Source organism: Cetorhinus maximus, chromosome 20 (genome assembly GCF_964194155.1).
Source record: "Cetorhinus maximus chromosome 20, sCetMax3.hap1.1, whole genome shotgun sequence".
In the NCBI taxonomy this organism is placed as follows: domain Eukaryota; kingdom Metazoa; phylum Chordata; class Chondrichthyes; order Lamniformes; family Cetorhinidae; genus Cetorhinus; species Cetorhinus maximus.
In genome coordinates, this window is record NC_135898.1 from 8404097 (window position 1) to 8429247 (window position 25151).

The 25151-nt window shown below is 46.0% G+C and overlaps 1 protein-coding gene across 1 annotated transcript in view; it reads left to right on the forward strand.

The window, feature by feature from the left end:
* Nucleotides 1–917: 917 nt before the first annotated feature.
* The window catches only part of LOC144694833 (anthrax toxin receptor 1-like), a 183172-nt gene continuing 158938 nt past the window's right edge, over nucleotides 918–25151 (forward strand). The window contains exon 1 of the mRNA XM_078565453.1: nucleotides 918–1145. Coding sequence (XP_078421579.1) covers nucleotides 943–1145 — 203 coding nt within the window. The 5' untranslated portion in view covers nucleotides 918–942. The remainder of the gene's footprint in view (nucleotides 1146–25151) is intronic.

Consider the following 25151-nt stretch of genomic DNA (forward strand, 5'->3'; position numbering starts at 1 on the left):
GGAGGGGAGAGTGAGGGAGGAGGGGAGTGAGTGAGGGAGGAGGGGAGTGAGTGAGGGAGGAGGGAGTGAGTGAGTGAGTGAGTGAGGAGGGGAGTGAGTGAGTGAGGAGGGGAGTGAGTGAGTGAGGAGGGGAGTGAGTGAGTGAGGAGGGGAGTGAGTGAGTGAGGGAGGGGAGTGAGTGAGTGAGGGAGGGGAGTGAGTGAGGGAGGGGAGTGAGTGAGGGAGGGGAGTGAGTGAGGGAGGGGAGTGAGGGAGAGAGGGAGTGAGTGAGGGAGGGAGTGAGTGAGAGGAGTGAGTGAGGGGAGTGAGGGAGGGGAGTGAGGGGAGTGAGGGCAGTGAGGGAGGGAGGGGAGTGAGGGAGGGGAGTGAGGGAGAGGAGGAGGGGAGTGAGTGAGGGGAGTGAGGGAGGGAGGGGAGTGAGGGGGAGGAGGAGGGGGAGTGAGTGAGGGGAGTGAGGGAGGGAGGGGAGTGAGGGGAGTGAGGGAGGGGAGTGAGTGAGGGGAGTGAGGGAGGGAGGGAGTGAGGGAGGAGGAGGAGGGGAGAGAGTGAGGGAGGGAGTAAGGGAGGGGAGTGAGTGAGGGGAGTGAGGGAGGGGAGGGAGAGAGTGAGGAGGAGGAGGAGGAGGGGGGAGAGAGTGAGGGAGGGAGTAAGGGAGGGGAGTGAGTGAGGGGAGTGAGGGAGGGGAGGGAGAGAGTGAGGGAGGAGGAGGAGGGGGGAGAGAGTGAGGGGAGGGAGTGAGTGAGGGGAGTGAGGGAGGGGAGTGAGGGAGGGGGAGGGAGGAGTGAGGGGGGAGGAGGGGGGAGAGAGTGAGTGAGGGAGGAGTGAGTGAGGGGAGTGAGGGAGGGAGGAGAGAGGGAGGGGGGGAGGGGGAATCTGATGTCCTGTCCAACTGAAAGCCGGGGTGACGTAGGGAGGGCAGTCAGTCTCCTCTCTTCATGGCTGATGGTGAAAAGTGCGGGCAGGACTTGTTCTCCTTGTCGCCTCCTCGCAGGGTCGCAGGCTGTTCGCGGACACAGGGCTGCCGGAGCAATGTTCAGCTATCTCTTGTTGGGAATCTGTCTGTCACTTTGCCATGCTCAGAGCGGGGAGAACGAGGAGAGCCCCTCGTGCTACGGAGGATTCGACCTGTACTTTGTTTTGGACAAGTGAGTCCTTCAATTCTTTCCTTTCCCTTCAACAGTCAGGACGCTTCTGGCCGGAGCCGGGACGGGGGCTAGTTTGTTTGTGTGTGTGTGTTGTGGGGGGGGGGGGGCTGTTGTGAGGGTTTGTGAGGGTGGGATAACCTTCTGACCAAATTTATTCTCCCCCCCCCCCCCACCTCCCTCTCCCCCTCCGGCAACATTGGCATCACCTTTGGGAGGAGAATATTCGCATTCGTTGCAATCCCCAGTTCCAATTGGGGTCATTGTGACAGCAAAAGCAAGAGGCTCGAGTGCAAAGCTTTTGTTCCCCTTCCCTTCCCGCTGCGATGGGGCAGTCGGAGTGTTTTGGTGCGTTGGGAGAGTTGCTTTTTTGGCAGCTCGGCCGCTCTGTGGCCGGCCCTCCAGTCGCTCCAGATGTGCCAACATCACTGACTTTTTTTAATTCCCCCTCCCCCTCCTCCCCTCTCCCCCGAGAAGCAGCAGAGATCCGAGCTGCACCGATACCCCGCTTGGCTCGCGCGCCCTGGTTGCATCAGTCAACTTTTTTTGGGGGGTGGGGGGTGCATTTCACTGACTTTCAGGACACATGGATCAAATCCCAATCCCTCTACCTCCCACTGGTGCGAGTAACAGGGGCCAGAGTAGCAAACTCAGTCAGCGCTCAACTCCAAACCTAGCCTGGACTGGAAAACTAGCGAGGGTTGAAGGGAAGGAGATCTTTAAACAGGTCAGCTGTACGGTGCGTTGACCCCATTCCCACCCCTCTTTCTAATTTTAAAAAGAAGGCGAACGACAGATTTATGTGGGCTGTTGAATCGTTTATTTTCCCACGACCATTGCTGAAATTTAAAACCATTAAGAAAGAACTACTGGTTTCCCAGATTATATTTTGCTCTCTTCCCAGTTCCCAGTGTTCCAAAAAACTTTCTTAAAAAACTTTGCAGAGAGCAAGCTATCCCCTCGATGCTCATTTTTCGAAGGCTGATAATGGTCGTGCATCATCTTTGAGGCGACTGTTTGTGTGGATAATTAGTTATTATAAAGTTTCATATTCAAGCTTTGTCCTCCGGCATCTGTTTGCCACATTAGATCGGTTCTGTTTTGTTGTGCCTGAAGAAAGTGTTGTCAATTCATGTTTTGACCAGTGAAAACCGTCCAGAAGCTGTGTTCCCCCCGCCCCACCTCCCTGTCCTTGTTTTAACTGTGCTCTCTGGCCAAAAAACCTTCGAGGAGCCAAGAAAAAAATATTTGGATTCGAACCCGCTCCAGATTCATGTTGGAATGAGTCAAAGCTTCATTATTGGTAAACAAAGATAAGTCATTCTCGGTTGTCTGTTTGAATCAGAGGTGTTGACCATCGGAGGTGAAGAGCTGCTGTTTGAACAACACCTCTCATTTTCACCCTGCTTGGACCTGCCAAGGAGCATAGACATGTCACCAACAAGCGTTGCAGAATCATACGGTACAGGAAGAGGCCATTCTGCCCACAATGCCTGTGCCTGTGCAGGTTCATTGAAGGAGCTATCAGATTAGTTGTTTGTTAGCACAGAACCTGAGTATTGTTGAGAAAAGACACATGTTGTCGAACCTTTTCGCATTGCACTCATCAGGGCAGATTCTCAAGAATACCAAATGTAAGGGAACAACAGCAAAAAGCTTCAACGACATGTATGTCTTTTTTCAGCAATCCTTGAGCTATCCAGTTGGTCCCACTCCCCCATGCTGTTCCAATAAAAACTGTACACATTTCCTTTCAAGAGATTATTCAATTTACTTCCATCACCCTTTCAGGCAGTGCATTTCATACCGCAACAATTGGCTGTGTGAAAACTTCTCATCGACCTTCCTGTTCTTTTGACAATTAGCTTGTAAATCTGGCAACTCACCCACCAGGAGGAACAATTTCTCCCTCTCTGCTCAGTCAAAACCATTGATTATTTTCAACACCTCTGTCAAGTCTCCCCCTAATGTTCTCTGCTCCAAGGAGAACAAGCCTATCATCTCTAGTCTGTACACTGGTGATGGAGCTTTATTACTAGAAATTATAATGAAGACCATTGGTATTGGGTAGCAAAAGTCTTCCAGACCTATCTCTGTTTATTCCCTACTTCAACACCTTTGAAGGTGAGGTGCCTAACGTGGCCTGATCTCCCTCTTGAACTTGACCATTTTGACAGAGGTCAATTGGCCAGAGTTGGATTTCTTGGGTGAGACCAAATTTTTAATCAAGCAGACTTGCCAGTAAGCCCTGATTTCCAGCTGCACCTTTGTCTTTTATAGTTTCCATGAGCTGGAACCCAGGTCAAGTCAAAATCATCTTAGTGTACAAAAACCAATGCCACTTTCTTCATATGAACATGCCAATTAGGAGCAGGAGTAGGCCATTTGGCTCCTCGAGCCTGCTCCGCCATTCAATAAGATCATGGCTGATCTGATTGTGGCCTCAACTCCACATTCCACTTACTCCCATTAACCTTTGACTGCCTTGTTAGTCAGGAAGCTATCTGCCTTTGCCTTAAAAATATTCAATGACCCAGCCTCCACCGCTCTCTGGGGAAGAGAGTTCCAAAGACTCACGTCCCTCTGGAGAAAAACGATTCCTTCTGATCTCTGTCAGATAACCTTGTAGACTTCCTGGGTGCCAGGGTCCCAGCCAGTGTCATTAAGCGGGAGACCCTTCATTTTTAAACTGTGTCCCCTAGTTCTAGTCTCTCCCACAAGGGGAAGCATCCTTTCAGCACCCACCCTGTCAAGTCCCCTCAGGACCTGAGATGTTTCAATAATATTGCCTCTCATCCTTCTAAACTCCAGTGGATACAGGCCCAACCTGTCCAACCTTTCCTCATAAGATAACCTCTTTCTCCCAGGAGTCAGTCAAGTGAACCTTCTCTGAACTGCTTCTCATGCGATTATATCCCTTCTTAAATAAGGAGGCTATTTTTTTAAGGAGCCTAGGGGCCTTTTTCTATCATCACAAAAAAAATGGCGATCACAGGGTTTGAGAGAAATTCCCAGGGGTGGAGAGCAGGATAAAGCTGAGGAAAAAAGTAACTTTTCCTATTTGAAAAATCTGCTGTGCCGATATTTGGCATGGAATTAACATTCTATTCCTCCGTGCTTAAATATCTCACAAACAAAAATGTTGGCATTGTTGCAAAGTTCCTGATTTTGGGATATGCCATCTGGTGCCGTACCACATTGTGTGTGATACTGCGGGCACCATCAGCAAAGAATATTCCTGAGGATGGGAAATTTCTTTTGAAGAAGAGGTTGGAATAATTCTTCTATGTTCTGTTATGGAATTGAATTCTGGTCAAAAGTCTGCTTTGCAGAACCGTGATAATAAGGGCCTTTGGATCCCATCAGTGATAATTGCACAGATTCTTCTCAGTTTTTTTGGATGGTTCATGGACTTGCTCATTTTTCTCAGTTTGGAAAAGCGTGTGGCTCAGAAATGATAGAATTTCATGGGTCCAGGTTGGGATCTGGTTGTGATAATGCAAAGTGCAAATTCAGTTCATTCTTGGCACAGTCAAACTCGTTCAAAAAATAACATTGCATTTCTTATTCTTGCTTTCAAATCTGGCCGTGGTCCTTCCCTGTCCTATCATAGTCTCATCCTGCCTTATGCTCCCACATGCACTCTCCCCCACTTCTCTCTTCATCGAGAGCTTCCTCCGATGTGGCAATGCCATTCAACCATTCAGTTATACCCCCTGGTATCCTCTACCTCGTCCCCTCCGTCTGTGCTTTCCAAAACTTCCTCAAACCCTCTTCTTCCTCACACCAGCTTCTCCATTACTGCCCGTTTCGTGTTCTTGGTGCTGACCATTGCCCTTCCCTCCCAATTGCAAATACTCAAAGGCCAATCAATGTGCATAAAAGGCAAGGTGTTTTTTAATCATCCCTTCAGCAGGAAGAATAGAAAAATCAGAAACTTTGTAAGTGGTGAGACACTCTTCCATGTTGATGTTCAGACAGATTTGGGTGTCTTCGTACAAGAAATTCACCAAGTTAACATGCAGGTATAGCAAGCAATTCGGGAGGCAGAAGGATATGTTGCAAGGGGTTTAGAGTACAAGCACAAGGAAGTCTTGCTACAGTTGTACAGGGCTTTGGTGAGTTCACACTTGGAGTACTGTGTACAGCATTGGTCCCCTGCTCGAAGGAAGGATATACTTGCCTTGGAGGCAGTGTAACAAAGGCTCACTAGATTGATTCCTGGCATGACAGGGTTGTCCTATGATGAGACATTGAGTAGAATAGATTAATACTTGCTGCTGTTTTGATCAGTGGGATAATCTCATTGAAAACTGAGGGCGCTTGACAGGATAGATGCTGAGGAGAGGTTGCTCCCCGGGTTGGACAGTCTAGAACTTGGGGCCATTGTCTCAGGATTAGCTGTTCGCATTTAAGACTTGAGCTGAGGTGGAAGAGGGTTGTGAATTTTTGGAATCTGGCTGTGAGGCTGCTTCTGTTTCTTGTGTTCTTTCACATTTTACGAAACGCCCTTTTAGTTGATACCCCTGCCTCGTCATTTTCATTTTCATTGACAGCTTTGTTTGTTCTTGTTAACTTGTATGGTCCAAAATATCGGGACATTTCATGTACCCACTAAAATAAGCAGCCAATTTAAATTCAAGGCATGCAGCAACTTGCCCACAAAAATCCATGACTGTGCCTCAGGCCAGCAGCTCGTTACGACTGTAAAACTGGTCACGGCACGTGAATGGAGCTGGGCACTGCCCGGAAGACAGCAGAAATGATGACTCAAAGGGCAGATGACACACTTAAAATAATTACTGCAGTGATTTGCAGACATCACCACTTTGTGAAGCGATTGGTTTGAAGTTACAGTATGTTATTGTTGTAACTGTGTAGTCCACAGGAGGGCAAATATGCTCATTCAAGGTTTAACATCTAAGCTTTGACAGCAAATGGTAGTTACTCCTCGCTTAAAGGGGCAGTGCCTCCACAAAGATAAACGTTTTGATTGGAACACATAACATGATGGAGGGAACTTGTTGCCGTTGGATGTATATGGCATTTGACCCTAACTCTACTCTTCCCAAACACTTCTTCATCAACCCAAAGTTACCTTCATTTCACCCTGTGGAATCCCCTTGCTAAATCCTTTTAACTCCCCATTTCCCTTTCTTTCTTTCTTTGAAATGCTTCTCACAACTCAGCCTTTCCACGAGACTTTCAGTTACCCCGCTCCTAATTTCCCTGTCCCGTGGCTCGGTGTCCGTTTCCCCGCCAAGTTCTATTTGTAACAAGCCTTGCGATGTTTTTAACATTAAAGATGCAACATAAATTCGACTTGCTGCTGTGGTCACCTTAATACCCCTTAATACCTTAGCCCTTTAACAGTGTCCAGACAGAAATGAGTCAACCCTTTCACCCCTGGTTCTGTGTTGCTCCGGTTTTACTTGTCGAGAAATGTCTCATATTTGATGCAATCCTCTTCTCACTTGGCTGCAAAATGGAGCCAGTGAGTGAAAGGAAGGAGCAGGTGAGAAAGTCACTGCAGACTTTCTCCTCCTGGGTTGACGTTTACAGCTTGGCATGAGAGTGGAATCACAGAACCGTAATCTCATATTTAAAGCGAGGGATCAGTGGAAAATATGATATTGCTGGGAAAGTTACTGAGAGCTTTAGCAGTCTGTACTGCTCAACTATTTAATGGTTTATGCTTTTTGCTGGAAGAGCACTCGTGTAGCATATTGGACAGGCTGGACTATGACGTGAACTTGCGTGCAGAATAATGATCACTGCCCCTTTACTGAGGCCCGTGAAAAGGTGGTATCTCGATGCAAGTCTTTTTCTTCTGTGATTCCAGGCAAGAGTTTCACTCTTTCTCCCAGGGGAGATCACAGGAATTGAGTCAGGCCTTGGGTTCGTCCTGAGAGATTCTTCCCAATGGAGGCCCAGGGAGGGTGTGGGAGCAGATAACAGCCAGAGCTGGTGGAAGGGGAAGGGGAAGAAAAACACACACAAGAAATCTCATCCTCAAAATGGAGAGATAGTGAAATGCTTCTACTTCTGAGACTTGGTTTTGATTATACCAATGTGAGCTGTTCCATCCTTAACTTCCCAATTTGTTGATGCTTCATATGCTGAAGTGATACACGAGTGTAAAATGTGTTGAAAATTGGTGATGTTCGGTACTTGTGAAAAATCGACTGGCAGTGGTCTGAGAAATCTTTGAAAGCCTTGGTTCAAGGTGCCATTCCACACTATACAAATGGCAACATTGGGGTCATCATTCATCTGTGGCTCAGATGCTCAGTGGCTCTTTTGCCTCTGAGTCACAGGGCTGTGGTTTTAAGTTCCACTCCAGGACTGGGACACCAAACTCCAGCACAGTACGGACGTAGTGCTTCACTGTTGGAAGTGCCGTCTTTTGGATGAGATGTTAAACTGAGGCTATATCTGCTCTCTCAGGTGGACATAACTGACTCTATGGCACTATTTTGAAAGAAAACAGTAGAGTTCTTCCTAGCATCCTGGCCGACAGTTATCCCTCAACCAACATTGCAAAACAAGAAGATGATCTGGTCATTAGCATGTTGTTGCTAATGGGATCTTGCTGTGCACAAATTGGCTGTTGCATTTCCTACACTGCAACAGTGAATAGACTTCAAAAAGTGCTTATCGGCTGCATCATTAACATGGCAAAGTTCTGAAAGGCGCTTTCATTCTGTGTCTCTAATGACATGACAAGAATTTGCTCCGGGTGCACATTGAGCAACCCATGTTGGGCCAAGAAAGACAGCTAAAGCCGGGCACTTGCGTTGGTGTCCACAACTAAGGCAACTCTCCGAGTCTGGCTTGCAGCCTCAGTGGGGTCCTCGGAGGGTAGAACAACAAAGTTCTTGGTTGAGAGGCACAGAAGGTCACATTAAGCTCGAAGCAGAGTTTTGTAGTCACCTTTGTCGAGGAAATGTGAATGCTTGTTGAGAATGGGGGCCAGTCTACTGAGGCTAGTTTAACATTTGGGTGCCACGGTCCAGTGTTGTCAGAAGGAAATGGCACAGAGGAGCTTTCAGCCTCACGTCATGGGTGCAGCAGGACTGGCAGGATAAGGTGATCCAGCAAAACAGCTGATGAGGTCAGGGGTGTAACCGCACCCAGGACTCATTACCACGGGAATGGCTCTTGCACATCAGAGTCACCTCATGAGTTGGCCTTCAGTCAGGGGAGGCTGAGTGGCATCGCTGTGACTCCGGTATGACTTGTTCCTCAAGGAGGTTTGCAGGTACAGTTCATCATTCCTGAGTGAAGGTTACCACAAAATGCATTATGACATGGAGAACTTCTTCCAGGTAGACAGAGGGAGACTTCATAGCCATCAGATGGTGTCAGCTGGCCTTTGCATCTAGAGGACTAAAATACAAGGCAGTAGAAGTCAATCTTCAGCTTTACAAAGCCCCAGTTAGCCCACATCTGGAATACTGTGTTCAGTTCTGGGCATTATGTCTGAGGAAGGACATAATGGCCTTGGAGAAAATGCAGTGCCTATTTACCAGAATGATACCTGGATACCAAGGCTTCAGTTATGAGAAGAGATTACACAAACCAGGGTTTTGTATTCCCTGAAATTTAGATTAGGGGATGATTTGATAAAAGTTTTCAAGACCTTAAAGGGAACTGACAGGGCAGATGGAGAGAAACTGGTTAAAGAATCTAGGACTAGGGAACATAGTCTAAAAACTAGAGTCATCCTGCAGCAGGGAAATTAGTGAACATTTAAAGGCGCAAAGGGTATGAGAAGTTGGGAACTCTCTTCTGCTAATAGCAGTTGATGTTAGGTCAATTGTTAATTTTAAAACTGCGATTGATAGGTTTTTGTTAACCGAAGGCATTACGGGATCTGGGGTAAAGGCAGGAAAGTGGAGTTAGGTCATAGTTCAGATGGAACAGGTCCGAGGACCTAGACAGCCTCCTCCTGTTCCCATGTTGCAATAAGCAGGCTCCAGCTACTGCGAATGCATTTAGGCAGAGAGAGCTCTACGAGTAGCGAAAACCAGTATTTCTCCGACACTGGTGGCTTCCCCAAGATACGGAACTTCATGGAATGGAAGCACATAGACACTTGGGAAGCTGCAAACAGTCACTCCTGTGTCTCAGGACAAATAACTGGCTCAGTCATGTGGAGATGAGACATCTTGCTCCTATAAGTGAGCCTTACCCACTGCTTGTCCAGATCAACACAGTTTACCTTGTATGAAATTGAATTACATTTCCAATGTGCCCTTTTTATGGAAATCGTTACCACAACACAAGTATATGATTTCCAAGGGAATTGGACAAGCATGCGAAGAGGAGAATTTGAAAATGGTTCAAGAAAAGGGCAGGGAAATGGGATTTAAAGAGGTAAAATCTGTGCAAGAACCAGCGCAGGTGAGGAGCCAAATGGTGGTCTTCTGCACAATAATTTTTTGCAATATTATGCTCCCTTTTAACTTCAAGAAAATGACACTTTGCTGCACAACAAGAAACTGAAAGAATGTTATTGAACAACATATAATTAAATTTTGAAAAAGCTTGCTGTTTTTGTATTGCATGTGCTGTGTCAGTGCTTACCAATGTGGCGTTTCAGTTCTTACGTTGTTCCAGTGGTTGGGGTGTTGCAAATCAGCTTGATCACATAATCAAGGCTGACTCCTAGATTGCAGTGCTGAGAGAGTGTTGCACTGTCAGAGGAGCTGTTTTAAGCATGGATTAAAGTGATGCCTCACATGCCTCCTCTGGCGTTATAAGATCCTATGGCAATATTTGAAGAACCATGAAATGCTTACCTTCGGCTTCTCTTGTCCTTGCTGGCTCTCTGCAAGAGCAACTCAGCCAGCACCCCCCACTCACCTTCACCATTTTCCCTTGGCTCTGCAATTTTTTTTCAGGTGCTTATCCACTGCTTCTTCGGAAGCCTCCATAGCACCTGCCTTCAGCACACTCTCAGTTAGTGCATTCCTAAAATCCTAACCACTTGCTGGGTAGAAAGATTTTTCCTCAATGTCCTCTGGTTTTTTGACCCTTGCGGCAATGGGGAAACAGTTTCTCCCTGTCTGCTCTGTCCGGATCCCTCTCAGTCTGTAGGTGGACAATCTATCCACGTAACTGAAGTCCCTAATCCCTGGAGTCATCCATTCTTGTAAATGTTTCCTGCTCACTCTCTAAAGTCTTCACATCCTTCTGAAGAAGAGCAGAGGAGTCCTGTCAATACTTATCCCTTGAACCAACATGATCATAAAGATTCATTTAGTCATTTCTCCCGTTTGCTGTGTTTGTCTATGAAACACTTGAAAAGTAACTCATTGACAATAAAACACGTGGGACATCTTGAGAATATTCAAGGTGCGATTTAAACGCAACCTCCCTAATGTATGGCCATGTTCCATGCTTCCATTGATGGATGTCTGCTTGCTGACCTCACCATAAATGTCTCCCTCTCTTGTTGGTCACGTTACTATAAAGTTTCACTTAGCCTTGTAGCACCAACAGCTGGTTGAACAAACTTTTGCCAGTTTACTGGTTGAAGTGCTTCACTATATTACTGAGAAATACAAGGTGCAGCATGAATATCAAATCTAACTTCACAGCATCGATTGTACACAACTTGTGATCAGCTTGTGTTTGGATTGATGATTGGTGAAAAATCAACAGCAAATAGCATCACTTCTTCCCAAAAGGAAAGTAAATAGAGTCCATTATTTAGTTTATTGGCAAATAAATTTGGAGTGTTACACCACGATGGAATGCAATTACTTTCTGTCTGTATACTTAGTCTACAATTGACTGTAAAGTGAGGTGTAATCAGCATTTTTATGAGCCCATTGCAGACTGAAAATGTCTGCTTGCAGAAAGTAGAGATAATCGTTCTGCCTTGTATTTCTTTCACACTTTGGACTATTGCATTGAGATGGACTTATTTGTTGAAGGCAAGGCCACACAGGAAACTGATCATGTTGAATTTACAACACGGGAACAGACCATTTGGCCTATCTGGTCAATACTGGTGTGTATGCTCCACATGAGCCTCCTCCCAGACTCAGAAAGGGTACAGAGGTGGTTTAACTGAGGAGTTTTGACGACAAGTGGATAAGTTAGGACTGTTCTCCTCGGAACAGAGAAGGTGAAGTGGTGACTGCAGAATTTTTCATAGATGATGAAAGGTTTAGACAGAGCAGAGAAAGGCTGTTTCCGCTGCTGAGGGAGTTAATAACCAGAGGACAGAGATTTCAAAATCAGTTTCAAAAGATCCCAGGGAAATGAGAATTTGTTTTTTTTTTGACTTGTAAGAGTTGTTGGATTCTAGAACTCTCTACCTGAAAGGTGATGGGATTTTGATTCAAGAAATCAAGGTTCAATGATTCTACCTTCCCTCACCCTTTGTCCATTCTCTTTGGTTTTGTGGAGTTGCATTATGCTGAGACAGCTCAGCAAATACCTTGCTGGTTAGAGGAGAGTCTGAAGTTTGCTCAGCCTCGAGCTTGATGACCTTTGGGAAGCAGGGGCAATGTCCACATATTTGCAAATCCTCAAGCAACAAGCTAATGGAAATTATATTGAATCCAAATCCTTGGTGCTTTGTCAGTATTTGATGATGTACTGAATTTCTACTGTCATGCCAGATGACAGCAAGGATATCAACAAGTTCACAAGTCATTGTATTTTAATGAGTGATGGTCAAAAAATGATCATTTGAAATCCAGGAGACTTATACTGATCTATGAGCCACACATCTCTAGGTTTGATTGGTAGTTCAAGGATTTGTCCAAACACACTACATTTCTATGCTCCACGCTTGCTCCATTGATTTACATGTACAGAGTCTTCAGTTCATAAGAACTCCATTGGTCACAGGAGTTTTGCTACTGAAGGATTTTGACTGCTATTAAAGATGAGACTGAGTTATTTTAGAACCTTTACTGGCCCTTGAGAGTTAATGTTATTGTGGAGCTTCTCGGCTGCTTTGAGTGTTTTCGATTGTGATGGTTCCTTGGGGCTTTGGATCAAGTACTTCATTTTGGTAATCTAAGGCCTGTCAGCGTCTTCTGCATTCAATACTTGTTTGGCCATGCTCTGAATTATCGTGTCACAGACACAAATGCATGGGGATTATGCAACCGTGGGAAACGACTGTTCACATGTCCATTGTCACTACATAGAACAGTTCAATATTGTCAAGACTGTTCACTGCAACCTGTCCATGCTCACACTGTAACCATACAGTGTTTTTTCCAATCAACTTGATAACTGCATTCCTTATACAAGTTGAGATGGATCCATTGCAAAACTTGGAAGCAGTGTTTCTTAACAGAATAATAGGTTTCTTCCAGGCTAAAATCCTGCCAAGAAGAATGTGCAGACAGTACGAAATATTTACAGAGACACGACAGGCTTCCCAGCACTGTCTCAAATGCACAATGATTTGGTGCATTTGAGAAAGGACAGATTCTCCTTTGTCTATCTATTGCCTCTTCGACTAAATTCACCATACGTCTGAAAGTGTAATCGTAAAAGATGCATTGTACCATAAGGTGAGGGAATCAGGGAAAAACAGTAATGTTAGACACTGTTTGAAATGTGAGGTTGCAATGCATTGCCCATGTTCAGTTCTGGCTCTACACAGTTAACTTGATCATCAAAATAGTGACTCCTTTTGTCAACGTTTTTGTGGTCACAGATGGAATTTTTCTTGATGTTGCTAGGAAGCAACAACTCCAAACCAACACATAAATATCTACCATTTGGTGGTACTTCTCTTTGAGTATTTCACTTTGAGAACTGTGATCACTCCTCTCTCTCAATATAGCCCAGATACTAAAACAGCTGTCCAGACAAAGATGCCATTTGTCTGACTGAGGAAATCATAGGAAGGAGATCATTTTGTTCATTAAGGTCGATGTCGGCTTTGTAGGAATAAAATTCTATTGCACATATGGAAACATGATCTGAAAAGTAGCTTTGAATAAAGCCATTTGAATTGAGGTTGCGAGGATCTAGATTAGGAAATACATTTCTGGAGCCATTTAGCAGTCTTTTATATTCTCATTTCACACATCCTAGTGTATCGTAAGCTCACACTTAGGTCCCACTGAAGAGAGCAACAAGGTGACCTGGTTCCAGGGCTTATCATTTTGCTGCCAGGATACAGGTGAGCAGCTCAGGGTGATTTGACATTCTGCTGATCCTCTTGTGACTGAAGCCTGTGGTGTCTCCAGGCTTGTATATTCCAATACACAGGTCTCCCACTTTCCACCCTCTGTAAAATTGAGATCATCCAAAACTCTGCCAGCTGTGCATTAACTCTCAGGAAGTCCCATTGCCTATCACCCCTGTGCTCGCTGACCTACATTGGCTCCCAGTTAAGCAACACCTTGATTGAAAAATTCTCATCCTTGATTTCAAATCCCTCCATGGCATGGTCCATCTCTAACTTTGTAATCTCCTCCAGCCCCACAACCCCTCAAGATAACTTCGCTCCTCTAATTCTCTTGCTACACCACTCCGCCTCTCTACCTCGCTTTCCTCCGTTAAGACACTCCCTTAAACCTCTCTCTTCGACTAAGCTTTTGGCCATCTGATCTAACATCGCATATTGCTTGGTATCATATTTATAATACTGCTTAATTCTATGATTCCTGTGAAGCGCATTGGCATCTTTCATTCCATATAAGTGTAAATTGTTGTCATGTCCACTCTCTAACACACACTGACAACTGAGCCAAGGTGGGAATCTCAGTGTGAAGCAATTTGTCCCACATCTACACACAGTGCAGCCCATTACACAAACGTATTGGTCACTGGGTTGTTCTTGGGTGCAATTTTTTTTTAATTGAACGACAGCGCAAGTGGACACAGCAGACTTAGGAAGAAAAACAGGCTTGCATTCATATAGCGCTTGAAGAACTTTTTGACATCAATGTTATAATGCAGGATATGCAGCAGCCAACTTTCACACAGTAAGCTCCAAACAGCAAAATAATGACCACATAATTTGTTTCAGTGACCTTGATTGAGGGATAAGCACTGGTCAAGACACCAGGAATAACTTGGCTGCTCTGGGACCTGATACATCCACCCGGAAGGGCAGATAAAGAATCAGATTAACATCTTATTCAAAAGATGGCACCTCCAACAGTGCAGCACTCGTTCAGTATTGCACTGGGAATGTCGGCCTAGGTTTTCATGGTCAAGTCTCTGGAGTGGAATGTGAACCCCAAACTTGTTCGCCAGAGGTGAACTGATCCATGGCCTGCGCTTTTGGATGCTCCCCGTGGCCATCAATCACTTGAATTTGGAAGGTTGGTTTCTGGTTGGAGTCGTGGCTCTTTGCTCTTTGAATCTGATGAATTCTAGTCCAAAGTATTCCCAACAAAAAAAAAGTTTAGTGTGCAGCTGGGCTGACTGTAGATATTGCAGAGCAATAACTCAACCTTTCTCTTTGACAATAGTTCTGACGTATTGCTCTTTGACAGTCAAATGCATTGGCATCTCAGAACTCTTACTTGTAAACAGCCAGAAACAGGAAAAAGGGACATGTTAAAGCTTTTCGTCTTGCACTCATCAGGACACATTGCAAGAATACCAATATCAGGGGAAAAAAACAATCTATACTGTAAGTGAAGAGAGTGCTGATTGGCTGGCAAGAGTCCACTTGCCAACCAACCAGCAGTCTCTTCACATATAGTATATATGATGAGTGCAAGACAAAAAGCTTTGGCATGTCTCTTTTTTTCAGCAAGGCTTCAGTGTTGGCTCGGGCAATACCAACATCCCGAATGTACAAGCTTCTCTCAGAAAGCGCCCACTCACTCCAGAATTCTTGACAGCCTCACGATCTCCGCAATGAGTGGCTGATATCTCTTTTACAACTGCAACGCTAAAGGTAGTTAGTGGGCCCCCTCCCAGCGGGCAGCGTGTGCAAATAATCAGCTGAATGAATGTAGGTAGGAAGCACCTGCAAGGTATTGCACAAGGAAATCTGTTCGTCATGACTTTAGTTCTTTGCCCCAGGTGATGTCGGTGCTGGGAATTGAACCAGGCATTTTAACAACTCTGTCAAGATCCCCAGCTCGTAAAATATTGCCCAGATTGAGCAGGCGGGTTGTACTGGGAAACAGCACATGTCAGAGTGTGTAGTTTGTGAAAGGCTCTATAGTCAAGGATAAATAACATCTGTGTTTTAGAAAAATGCATGACAGGGGAAAGTGTAGGAATAGGCTGACCAAAGCTGGGACATGGGGGAGTCAGGGGGGTGGGGGAGGGGGAGGGGGAATATCGGGGGACACAGAGAAGGAAAGAGTGTGGAGCTAGTTAAGGAATCATCAATTTGTGGGTTCGGGTCCCACAGTGCGATTTGAGCACTGGTGCAGTCCTGAGAAAAATCAATTGTTAGATATGCTATAATTCAGGCAAGTTGGCATTGTTCCAGCATTCAGGTGGATGTGATACCATTAATGATATTTAAAGAAAATGAAACAATTTTCCTACTGTCCAAGTCAATGTTGGGCCTTGAATCAATCTTAACTCGCCATTCGCTGTTTGAAGGACTGCTTCCACCTCCAGAACAACAATGACTGGACTTCAAAATCATCCATAGCCCATGAAGCTCTGTCTTCCCTGACTCACAACTATTACCGAACATCAGCATTGGCTGACTGGCCCTGGAGTTAGATCTTCATGGGTTCAAGGCCCCACTCTAGAGTCTTAAGTACAAAATTTAGGCTGCTGCTTGGTACGTGACTGGGGGTGTGCTGCACTGTCAAGAGGTACATCAAAGGTGTTAAACTGGCCTCTAATGTGGACATAAAAGATTACATGGCACTATCTGAAGAAGGACAAGGCAAGTTCTACCAGTGTCCTGGCCTATTTATCCCTAAAACAGCATTATTGAACAAAAAACAATTCTCTGGACTTCTATCTCATTCCTGTTGTGAGATCTTGCTGTGCACCTCTATTGCACAGTGACTCCACTTGAAAAGTCATTCATGGACAGCGAAGTGTTTTGGTAATATCCAACGTTGTGTAGGGCACTTGCCGATGCAAATTTCCTTTGGCTCTAAATGCAAGCTGTTTCTCTTAGAAGTTGTCAGTTAGTCTCTGGACAATGCGCAAAGAGGATTATGCTGCCCTGAATCTGCCTATTTTCAAAATTAAAGAAAAGAATCTCAGCAGGAATCAGGCTAGTTAGAGAGTGGCACACTGTGAAATGACATGGAAAAGAGGGAGCAAAGAATCTGCGAAGAAAAGGCAGACAGCGGTGGGAGACCTCAGCCACTCAACTCTGGTCTGACTTGCTGGAACTAGGTATCATTTTCATAGTCCTCAAACATTTGAGACTCAGAGGAATGGCTTCTTTTGAATTAAAGTCAAGCAAAATTGACAAGTGTGGGAGGAGACACTGGGCAACAGGGAAGACAACGCTAAAAACTATCATCTCAAGTTCATCCTGGGAAGGGTCGGTCACATTGCTTTTGCTTCGTACGTTAGTTTCTAGTAGTATTCTAGTCATTACACATTGAACTCTTTGGGAAGGGAAGGTAGGAGTGGAAATTACTAGCATAGGATTTTAAAAATCCATAATATAAATGTTTATGTTTGTGAAGGGTTTCAAAGCAGCAGTTAGAAGAACTGTTTGGAATTATTGTAATCTTTTTGATGAAGCATTAATAGAGATCATGCTAGATTAACACTGGTGCTTGATAGAAGCATGGCTCCCCTGGTCTCAAAAATTCCTCGTGTTATACCAATGTTGCTTATCAATGTTCTTAGCCTTTTAAATCCTTAGCTACATAGCTTTTTACAAGGCTTTCCCACCCCTAAAAAATATTGGGTTCCCTGTGCTTGAATAGATCAGATCTCTGGACAACTGCAATCTTCCTTACCCCATTTTCAGCAAGATGGTAGAAAAGGGGAACACAGTTGATAAATGTCAGGGTTGAGCTCAGTTGAGTCTGTGGGTTTTGGATTTCTTCGGTAAGTTCTATGAGGCAGAATTTTTCGTTTGACATCCTATGTCCGGGCCACGCATGACCGTGTGTAAAATGATGCGCGGTGACGTCGGGCGAGCGCCATTAATTAACGCCACTTAAGGCCCTTTAGTCTTCAATCGACGCCCACTTTTTGGCACCCGTGCAATCTTCGAGTCAGTGCACGGACACAATGGGCAGGCGGGTAGGAGACATTTCTATTAACCTCATCCACAGGCGGGTTAAGAGGGCTCAGTGGGGTCGTGAATCTGCTCTGTGAAGTATTTATTGTTGAAAGTTTTTAAAACTTGCCTGCGTGACCTTCAAAACACATCCCAGCACAGCCTTTCCTGGACCCTTAACGTTCAGGCCAGCACTCAGCAGTTAGGAATCTTTTCCGGGCCTGCAGGTTTCAGGAAGCCTTCCCTTAGCCTGGGTATAGGATCTGATCTGTCCACTGGAGGCAGCTCCTCTGAGGAGAAAGGGAGGGCTAGAAGGAGGAGGAGGCCAGGAGTGCACATTCAGCCTCCAGGGGAGCCACCTATGTGTACAGGCGCAGGCACAAGGGGTGCAGGGCCAAGAGATAGTCCAAGGTGGAAGGAGCTGCAGAAGATGCCACTATCCTGCTGCCAGGTTATACAGGTGACGAAGCAGCTACCTCAATATGTCTGAGGTCCAGTGCTGAAGGAGGCTCCGACTCTCAAGGGAAACAGTCAACTATATCTGTCAGATGATTGGGCCTGAGATCTCCCCTAACTGTGTGGGTGGATACCCCATGCCAGTGGCTCTAAAGGTCACAGCTGCCCTCAACATCTATGCCTCTGGCTCCTTCCAGGGCTCAGTGGGTGATCTTTGTGGTGTCACCCAATCAGCTGTCCACACTTGTGTCAAGCAGGTGACAGACACTCTGTTCAGGCGTGCATTGAACCTTCATCCACTTCCACTGGGAGCAGGCAAGCCCGACACAGTAAGCCAGAGGCTTCGCGGCCATTGCTGGCTTCCCCTGTGTCCAGGGTGGTATAGACTGTACACATGTGGCCATCAAGGCGCCAGCAGGTGAGCCCGGTGCCTTCGTCAACAGGAAGGGCTTCCACTCCATGAACGTGCAGATAGTGTGTGATCACAGGATGCAGATTCTACAAGTCTGTGCAAGGTACCCAGGCAGCTCCCACGACGCCTACATCCTCAGACACTCCCAGGTGCCGGGGCTCTTCAGTGCTTCGGCCCGGCTGGATGATGGCTGCTGGGTGACAAGGGCTATCCCCTCAGAAGGTGGCTCATGACGCCTCTCCGCCATCCAAGAACAGAAGCTGAGCAGCGATACAATAGGAGCCACATCACAAGGGCTGTGGTGGAGAGAACCATTAGGTCTTCTCAAGATGCACTTCCGATGCCTGGACCGCTCAGGGGGCACACTCCAATACCCCCCAGATCGTGTGTCGGTGATATTGGTTACATGCTGCGCTCTCCACAATATTGCACTGGAAAGGGGGGACACAGTGGATGATGAAGACTTCGACGCAGTAGCTGCGGCTGCACACGATGAGTCCAGCAGTGAGTCCAAGGATGGGCATGCACAGGGAAATGCTGAGGGGGTAGACGCTGACCCGGGACCACTCCAAGGAGGCAGGGACACCCGGGAAGCTTTTATCCAACAAACCTTCAGCTAGCACAACACATATGGACCTCCAGGACAAGCGTGGGCTACAGGCTCCATTCTTGACACCTGAGTGCAAAATCTGCCAGGTTATCAGCACTAACTAAGGCCCTTCTCCTGCTCAAAGCGGCTAAATATGGAGAGCTGTGCCTGGCTGCCTCCAGTCCTCACACGCTCGGTTGCATTTTGAACATTCTTCTCCTGAAGAAGAGAGAAGACCATTGATTAGGGCAAATTGCACATGGACTCTACTTGCGCACACTGCACCCCAGCCAGAGTGGGGCATATGAGGCCCCCAGTGCCTCCACTCCCTGCTGCTGCTGATCACTCAGACAAAGATGCTAGGCCTGCTCCCCATTCCCCCAACCCCCCCTTGGACACATGCTGCCTACATCACATCAGGAACCACACGGTATTTCCCCCCATAACAAGAAGGCACAACCACGTGCAGCACAGAGGGCAGCAGATGGTTCATTGCCACGACACCTTGAGGCTCCCCTTCCACCATCTCATCACCCTGAATAGGACATGTCCTGGAGTTCCAGCAATGCAACTAGCTGCATCTCCTCCAGGTTGTCCCCAAACCAGTCATGTGGGACCAAGATCAACACATGGTGCGGGGGAAAACTCATCTCCTCATGACCCACTCAGGCTGACCTCAGCATGGGCACTATCTGCTTGCCCACCCAGCAAAGGAAAAATGTCCTAAATGATTCAATGCAGTCACGACAGTAAGACTTGCGGGGGGTGGGGGTGTGGCCTCAGAGGGTAAGCCTACCTGCTGGTTTAAATGCCCAATGCCAACATGGTACTCACCCTGCCAGAGCGCAACAATGCGCCACACCATGTCGCGGGAGCTCACCACCTCCTCCCAGGAACGCTTCGTCATGTGGGGGGACATCCTCCTCCCATCCTGGGGGACCAACACCTCCCGCTGTACTGCCACCTCCTTGAGGAGGGCAACAAGGCATTCATCAGAGAAATGAGGTATGTATTGGCCCCCCCCCTGCTGGCCTACCCTCCCGAACCCCTCTGCTGCGGCCTGGAACTGGCCATTGTGAGCAGCCTACAAAAAGCTGCCAGGCCTTCCTTTAAACAGACTACCGGGTCGCCATTGGACCCGGCGGCCTGTGCATGCCCGCCGCAGCCCACACACTCCCGCTATCCACGGGAGTCGGCAATTAGTGATGAACTTCAACTCATAGCTCAGTCAGTTTCTCGTTTGTTTGAAAGATTGATTCAACAGCAAGTTCTACTCTCAAATCAAGTGTCCGTAGGATGCCCTGTTTGACTTTCCTCTGATTAACTCCCACTCCCTTTCCCTGAGATGAAGCACTACATGTCCAAGATGCATGAATCCTCTCTCACCCCAGCCTGGATCAGGAAATGAGAATCACCTCAGCAGATGGATGGCCTTGATACATCACCAAAATCTCACCTAATTTCAAACTAACCTAAGTGGCCTTGGGGGAGCAGGGGATTTTGTCAATTTTCCCCTGAAATCTTTCTTCAACGGTGCAGGAGAAGAAATGAGTGGCCTCGGAAGTTTAAACGGACGGGTAGTGCTTAACAGCTGCCAAGAAGAGGAAAACAGAATATCCACGCAAATCTACTACTTAATTACAAACAGAGATGGAGAGCAGTGCTTTGAGTGCCTTGCCTCAATGCACGGATTGCATTCAGTCTGAACGTCTTCCTTCAGCTGTGCCCGCAGCACCCCCCGCAACTCTCCACACCATCATTGAGCCTCTGTAAAAAATGATCTGAAATAACCTTTGAAAGCACAGATGTACACTCTTCTCTCTCTCTCTCTCTCTCTCTCTCTCAAGTGGATTACAACTTTCTGATGTGGATTGTGGTCAGTTAAGGACTGTAGAGATGTGAGGGACCTCAAAGCACTTGATTTATTAAATTCTCTTTGAATGAATGCGTTTAACAAAGGAAAAGGCTCCATCTCAGACTTCTGCCTGTTTGCCTATCCTACCTCGAGTTTCCTGCTTGTGTCTCATAATGCTCCAATTTAATGAGCTCATCAGAGTTTTCATGCCAGGTCACTGACCTATAAGGTTAACTCTGTTTCTCTCTCTCTCCACAGACATTGTCAGACCTGCTGAGTATTTCAGGCATTTCAGTTTTGCAGCATCTGCAGCACTTTGGTTTTGTAACAAACCACGCAATACTGCCTCCCAGCCAACAAGAAGAATGCACGGTGGTTTTGCTGGACACCCCCATTCCATCTGCAAACAGGAGCCTGAGCCTTGCCTTTCCAATTCTCTATCCCGTTCCCACAATGTCTTCTCCTCCATCCTTGGGCTCCTATACTGTTCCAATACAAAAACAGAATTACCTGGAAAAACTCAGCAGGTCTGGCAGCATCGGCGGAGGAGAAAAGAGTTGACTTTTCGAGTCCTCATGACCCTTCAGCAGAACTGAGTGAAGTCAGGAGAGGGGTGAAATATAAGCTGGTTTTAAGGTCGTTTGGGGGGGAGGGGGGGTGGAGAGAGAGAAGTTGGGGGTGTGGTGGTGCTGGTTGTAGGGACAAGCAAGCAGTGATAGGAGCAGATAATCAAAAGATGTTACAGACAAAGGAACAGAGAGGTGTTAAAGGTGGTGATATTATCTAAGAGAATATGCTAATTAAGAATGGATGGCAGGACACTCAAAGTACAGCTCTAGTGGGGGTGGGGTGGAAAGACTGACAGGGTATTATAGTTATAGATTTAAAAATAATGGAAATAGGTGGGAAAAGAAAAATCTATATAAATTATTGGAAAAAACAAAAGGGAGGGGGAAGAAACGGAAATGGGGGTGGGGATGGGGAAGGGAGTTTAAGATCTAAAGTTGTTGAATTCAATATTCAGCCTGGAAGGCTGTAAAGTGCCTAGTCGGAAGATGAGGTGCTGTTCCTCCAGTTTCCAATGGAGCTCAATGTAAGCTCAAGGGATCACAGATCATCTTTGGATTAGGCACTGTGCAGCCTTCCAGACTCAACTTTTCAGTCATCTCAGATCCTAACCACTGCTCCCATTTTTCAGACAGCCAGTGCTGGCATTGGGTTTTGCTGTTGCCATTTATACCTTCTCTCGATCCATCTTTTTTTTTTGTTTGCTTGTCCTATTCCCACCTCCTTTCACCTTGCACCATCATCACTCTTTCAATTTAATCACTTCCCCCTTCCATCCTGCCCCAGGCTTCTCTTTCTTTCCTGTCCTCCCCACTTTTTCATGCCTCTGTTACGTGCTTAAAACCTGTTACACCTCCTCGAGTTTTTCCTAGTTCCAACACGAGGTCTGAAACGTTTACACGGCTGGACAGCTAGAGTTTCCCCACTTGTTGTGAATGGTTTTGCAGGCTCTCTTGTCTCTTTTTTTGATAGCAACTTTGGATGCCCCTGTTGTTCCCTTGGCATGGGCTGCCTCCCTGCATATCCTCGGGGATGCAGCCATCTTCCATCCCATGGAGAAGCCTAGAACATGAGGAAATTGTTAGCCTGGGAATGGTGTGTGCTGCTGATCAGTATTTGCCTTGGATAGATTTACTTGGTCAAACCAGTAGTGTGATGTTGTACCTCAGACTACAAATTCCTAGGCCGCAAATTCTTGAACCTAAGCCTCTTGCTCTATTCCATCTTCCCATTTTGTTGGCATCTCGACTCATCACACTATCAAGATAATGTTTTAGTTGTGGACATTCGCTTGTCCCCTTTTCCTGATAGAGGTTGCCTCATTTCATTATTTCCGGCATTCTCGATTTTCGTTTCACATGTCCACCATCTGCCTCTTTACATTTGCTCATCGTTCCAATTCATTCTCTCTCTCTCTCTAATAGAACTCTTGCATTCTTTCATTCCTCCTTGGCATCACCCAACCCGTATATGCTCTGGAGTATAGCAGAATGAGACCATGTAAAATTCTTCAAAGGCTCAATGCTGAGAGGCCGTTTCCCCTTGCTGGAGAGTCCATAACTTGCCAACATCGTCCACAGGATAAAGCCGGGGAGGGTGGGGGTGGGTGGGGGGTGGGTCGGCCATTTTGGATGCAGATGAGAAGAAATTTCTTGACTCGAGGGTTGTGAATCTTTGGAATTTTCCACCCAAGAGAACTGTGGATATTCGGTTGTTGAGTATATTCAAGACTGAAGTTGACGGCATCTTTTTTTTGGGAGCAAGGAAATCAAAGGGGCCGGGGAAATGGATGGGCAAGTGGAGTTGAGGCAGAAGATCAGCCATGATCTTACTGAATGACAGAACAGGCTCAAGGAGCCTTGTGGTTGACTCCTGCTCCGATACTTCATGCTCTCATCTTTCTCAGTTCTGCATTTCTCTGGTCTTTCTCTTAAACGTTTTTCTAACCATGGCCGTGCCATGCTTTTCGTCTTCTTCTGTTTTTTTCAACAAAAAAAAAGGCCATGGACCTTCAGATTGTTAAAAAGTTGGATGCAGGGCAAAGAGCTTTGGGATCACGAAGTACGTAAACATTATAGATTGATATCCATCTGGATGACCAAAGGGAAACGTGAGAAGCCAGAACCAACAGACAAAGCCACAATACCCCTGCCTGAAGAGCTTTTATAAATGTTGTACTTGTCATCAGTGACTCATCAAACAGAGGGCACAGGACAAAACATTGACCCGGAGAACCACCATTGTGGATGCACAGGATGGAAAAAGGTCAGGTGCAAAAATTTTTCACCGAGTGAGAATGCCACTTTTGGTTGATCGGGAAGTTCCGGCATCACATTTAATTTTTCAAGCTAACTCCTTGGTTGCAGAAGCAAAAATGACTGAGGGAAGCAAAGGTTCATTGAACAATGAATCATCACCACAACATTTAGCAAAGCTGCAGTTTTTCCATTCACTCACACCTCTCTGATACACTGCAGGCTGGGTGACGGTTCTCAGGCAAGACAACATTTGCACTTAACCGTACAGGAGGCCTGAAATCCGAGCCAAGCAGAGGGAGAAGATGTTCAGCGTGTTTAAAGGGATGTGGGGCCTGTGCCACTGTAAAACTAATCATACTGAGACAGTGTGAGAAAGTGAACAGCATGCTGCCTTCATACTTCTCATTTTCCTCTCCTTCATTTTAGAAAGGGGTGTGATGCTGGCTCTCTGTTTGATCTTGCTACTAGTGCTTTCATCAGCCCTTGCTTTTCTGGTGGAACTCCCCAAAACTTGCGGGCTAGTGTCCACAGAGAACAAGTAGACCCTCTTGTGTTTTTATGGACTCAGCCTCCTGCTGCTCTGCAACAGAACAACTGTTGCAAGCATCCTTCAAAACGGAAAAAGAAAGGATGCCCAGGGTAGAATAGTATGGCTGCATTGTCTTTGAACAAGGCCCCCATTAACAGCACCACATGCAGCTGGTTTAATGAAACTCCAATAAAGTAAGTTGCAGGCTCCATGTCCCTTACACCCACTTATGATCCTTGTTAATGAAGAATGAGCAGATTGTTCTATGTTGGGATATATTTAATAGGACAGAAGATGATTTTCTTTCAGCAGGGCAAAGACAATTGAAGAATTGAAGGAGTTGAATGAATTGAGACAGCGATTGAGCTGATACTGTCCCAAAACCTGTCTGCTTCTCTTTTTATTTACGACTGACTTTCACATTGTGGAGAGTTGGAGGGGAGGGAGGGAGGGAGGTGGAGAAATGAGCACAAGCATCATAGTTGGCATTACCTTTGCAGTAGTTACTGGTTGTACAGTCCAACGTGACACTTGAACAGAATTGAGTGGATCTCAGTATGAGAGTGCATGGCTATGTGTTCAACACTACACAGGTGCCCATGTGGCAGTTCACATGGTTAATATAAGCAGAGGAGTAGCCAAGTGAGAAGAGTCAATCAGACAGGGACTAATCTTGAATAAACAAAAACTCTTGAGTTAACCCTTATTGGAACAATTGACCTTATTACTTCCGATGCAATTGTTGGTAACATTAGTTTGAGGTATCTTCAAAGGTCATGCCAAAATTTAGCATGTCTCCTTCAAGCAAACCAAATTCAATTGAACAAATACATGTGTAAGTTATCAATCCATGTCTTCCAATGACATCAGCCAACTATTACCCTTCAATATTTATTCCTACTTTTTAAATTCTGAACATAGTTAGCTGGGCAATTGAGAAAGAAAGCACAGATGAGGGGGAAGAGTTTAGATGCAGTAGGGTGACATTGTCTGATGAACACTGGACTGATTTTCTTCGCTTGACATTTATTATTCTCTTCGAGGACTTCATGTTATTGGAACCACTTTTAATGGTATCAAATGTCAGCTAAAATGTTCTCCATTGCAACACAAAATATATAATGTGAAGCTCCCCAATGGACTCTTAAATCAAGTAAACTCAGCATGTTCTTGTTAAATCA